The 2505-nt window shown below is 34.8% G+C and overlaps 1 protein-coding gene across 1 annotated transcript in view; it reads right to left on the bottom strand.

Annotated features, from left to right (window-relative positions):
* LOC106935453 (taste receptor type 1 member 2-like) overlaps nucleotides 1–2505 on the bottom strand; it is a 9081-nt gene continuing 6576 nt past the window's right edge. Inside the window, exons 5-6 of the mRNA XM_015015922.1 lie at nucleotides 2006–2126; nucleotides 1–1415 (exon numbers count right to left, since the gene is read on the bottom strand). Of these exons, the coding sequence (XP_014871408.1) occupies nucleotides 487–1415; nucleotides 2006–2126 (1050 nt within the window). The 3' untranslated portion in view covers nucleotides 1–486. The remainder of the gene's footprint in view (nucleotides 1416–2005; nucleotides 2127–2505) is intronic.

Here is a 2505-nt window from a genome sequence, read left to right as displayed (position 1 = left end):
AAAAGTAGTACATGTACAAATCTAGAAATGTATCCAAGCTTTAAATGTAAGTGACTGAATATCATGCAGAATTAATTAACTGTTATAAACACTTATGTTTTAAAAGCTCTCTGGAAATACGAGTTTTAGATGTTTAGCATTGCTAAACATTGTATTTACCTGTCTGACTATAAAAGATCTCATTGTATATTCCCAGGAAGCAATACAACATGCACCTGTCACCTCATACAGAGCTATATTTACCACTATAAGTTAAAATACGTACAAAAGAAGAAGCATTCTTTCAACACATCTTATTTTTGCTGTAACAGAAGAAAAAAAGTTTTCCATTAAGATTAATTATATATCATACACTGTTCTGTTTCCTCAGATCAGCTGCTCCTCAACGTGCAAAAGGCAAAATGTACAACACCCTGTTCCCGTGTGGTAATTAAAAAGTACAAACCAGAAAGAGAGTGTTCAGAAGTCTCGGCGATGGTCAAGGGACTATCGGTTAATGATATTTGTGTAACTCTGAATGAGACTTTGGAAGTACTGCTGGGTGTTTTTTTGAGGTTGAAAAATGATGATGAAACATTTTGGCAGGAAATACCAGGATAGAAAAGAGTAGAGACTAGAAAGGACTGCCATTCCATAAATAAAGTGGATGTACTCTTCAGCGTACAACACGTAGACAGTGGCATATATGATCCAGATGATTATCAGCAGCAGGAGGCAGAAAGTTATGGATTTAGCCTCATTGTAATTTTTTGGCAAGTCTTTTCCAATGTAGGAAAAACAAAAAGAAAGAATGATCAGTAACACAATTAAAACCAGAGAACCAATTACCTCGTTGAAATTGTTATAACAGTAATGGATGATTATGTCTGGATGTCTCTGTGTGTCATTTTTAGGATGTGAGGTAAAAACGGATAAACCAACGATAAGTAAGACTGCCTGAGAGATACAGGCCACGCAGATGACCAACCACTGTCCTTTGTATTTCAACCACCAACTGAGGATGTTAGGGAACCTGACAGCTATTTTGAAAATGCAAACAATCTGGAAAGAGCGCACGACAAAACAAGCCAAACAAACTGTGAAGAAAAATATTATTGGTAAAACCCTCAAGACACAAAAAGCTGTTGTTGGTTTACCAAAGGCAAAGAACACACTAACACTGGACAGAGCAAGACAGCCTAAAATCAAGAAGCACATCGGTCCTCCGGCAGACTTGACAATGGGAGTCTTGTAATTAATAAAGAAAAGGACAGATACGGCTGCGGTGAGGCCCATGAAGATCAAAGCTCCAAGCATGACAACCACAGCGCCACCATGCGAGAAAGGCATGTAGCTCTCCTGCCGCCGATAGCATGAAGTACTTCCTGCTTCAGACCATTCTGTGTCGCTACATTTGTGGCAGGTGTAAGGATCTACTGTTGTAACGATACAGTACATAGACAGTCAGCAAGGAAGGGTTAAATTAACCGAGATATCATAGTATAGTCTTAATTTGTTTATTCAAAACTACTCCTTTTATATAAATATATATATATATAAAAAAACCTTTGGTCAGTATATTCAAAATTTCAAAGTTAAAGGTTGAACATTATTATAGCACAAAATGTCTTTAGCCCAAAGGACTTTTCATATTTGGTAAGTTATAGTAATGACTGCACTGAGGCTAAATGATTTAGAAGCTCAGTTATAATCAGTTACATTTAAAGATTTATTTAGAAGCAATTCAATGCATGAAATATGATCCTAGCACACATATCAAAATATTTAAAAAGTATTTAACATTATATATATTTGTTAATTCTATCAAACATTTTAGTAAATCTGAGAATTAATGTAGAGTTTCCCTTTTGTCAATGTTAACATTGATGCAGAATTAGCTATTTCCTAAGTTCAAAGCTTTTTTGAGTTAATATGACGTCAGTAGCCTTCCTCTTTTTCTGCGTTGCTTTGCATTTCATTGAAGAATAAAAATGAGAAGTTGTTTTTCCATGTCAGGATTATTTACCTGTGCTGTTGATATAAGTTCCACTTTTGCATTTTGTACAGCTGAAGCAGCATTTGTGGAGTCCTTCTGGATTTTTTGCAAATCCAGCATCGCATTCTTCGGAGCAAATCGACTGCGGCACCTGTTCAAGACATACATCGGGCACGAAAGTAAATATTGTGTTCATACAATGAGGAGATGAGTCTGACAGCCATAAAGCAATTAAAGCTGTAAGAATGTAATAAAAAAACACTGTCATGCTTCAGCAGAGGTAATTTTCAGATATCCACATAAGTCCAGCTGTCACCATAATTATTATTACCAGTGTACTTCTTTCACATCTAGAAATATAGTGGGTTTTTTCCCTTCTGAACATTTGCCTGCACTAAAAATGGAAATCCAACATGCGCAAGTGATATATATATATATATATATATATATATATATATATATATATATATATATATCACTCGCGCATATTTTTTTTTTTTTTTTTTTTTTTAAAAAAATTTTAAAAACAT

Source organism: Poecilia latipinna, unplaced genomic scaffold, assembly GCF_001443285.1.
Source record: "Poecilia latipinna isolate Pla-1442-1.1 unplaced genomic scaffold, P_latipinna-1.0 Scaffold1967, whole genome shotgun sequence".
Lineage (NCBI taxonomy): Eukaryota > Metazoa > Chordata > Actinopteri > Cyprinodontiformes > Poeciliidae > Poecilia > Poecilia latipinna.
This window is presented reverse-complemented; position numbering and strand designations above follow the sequence as displayed.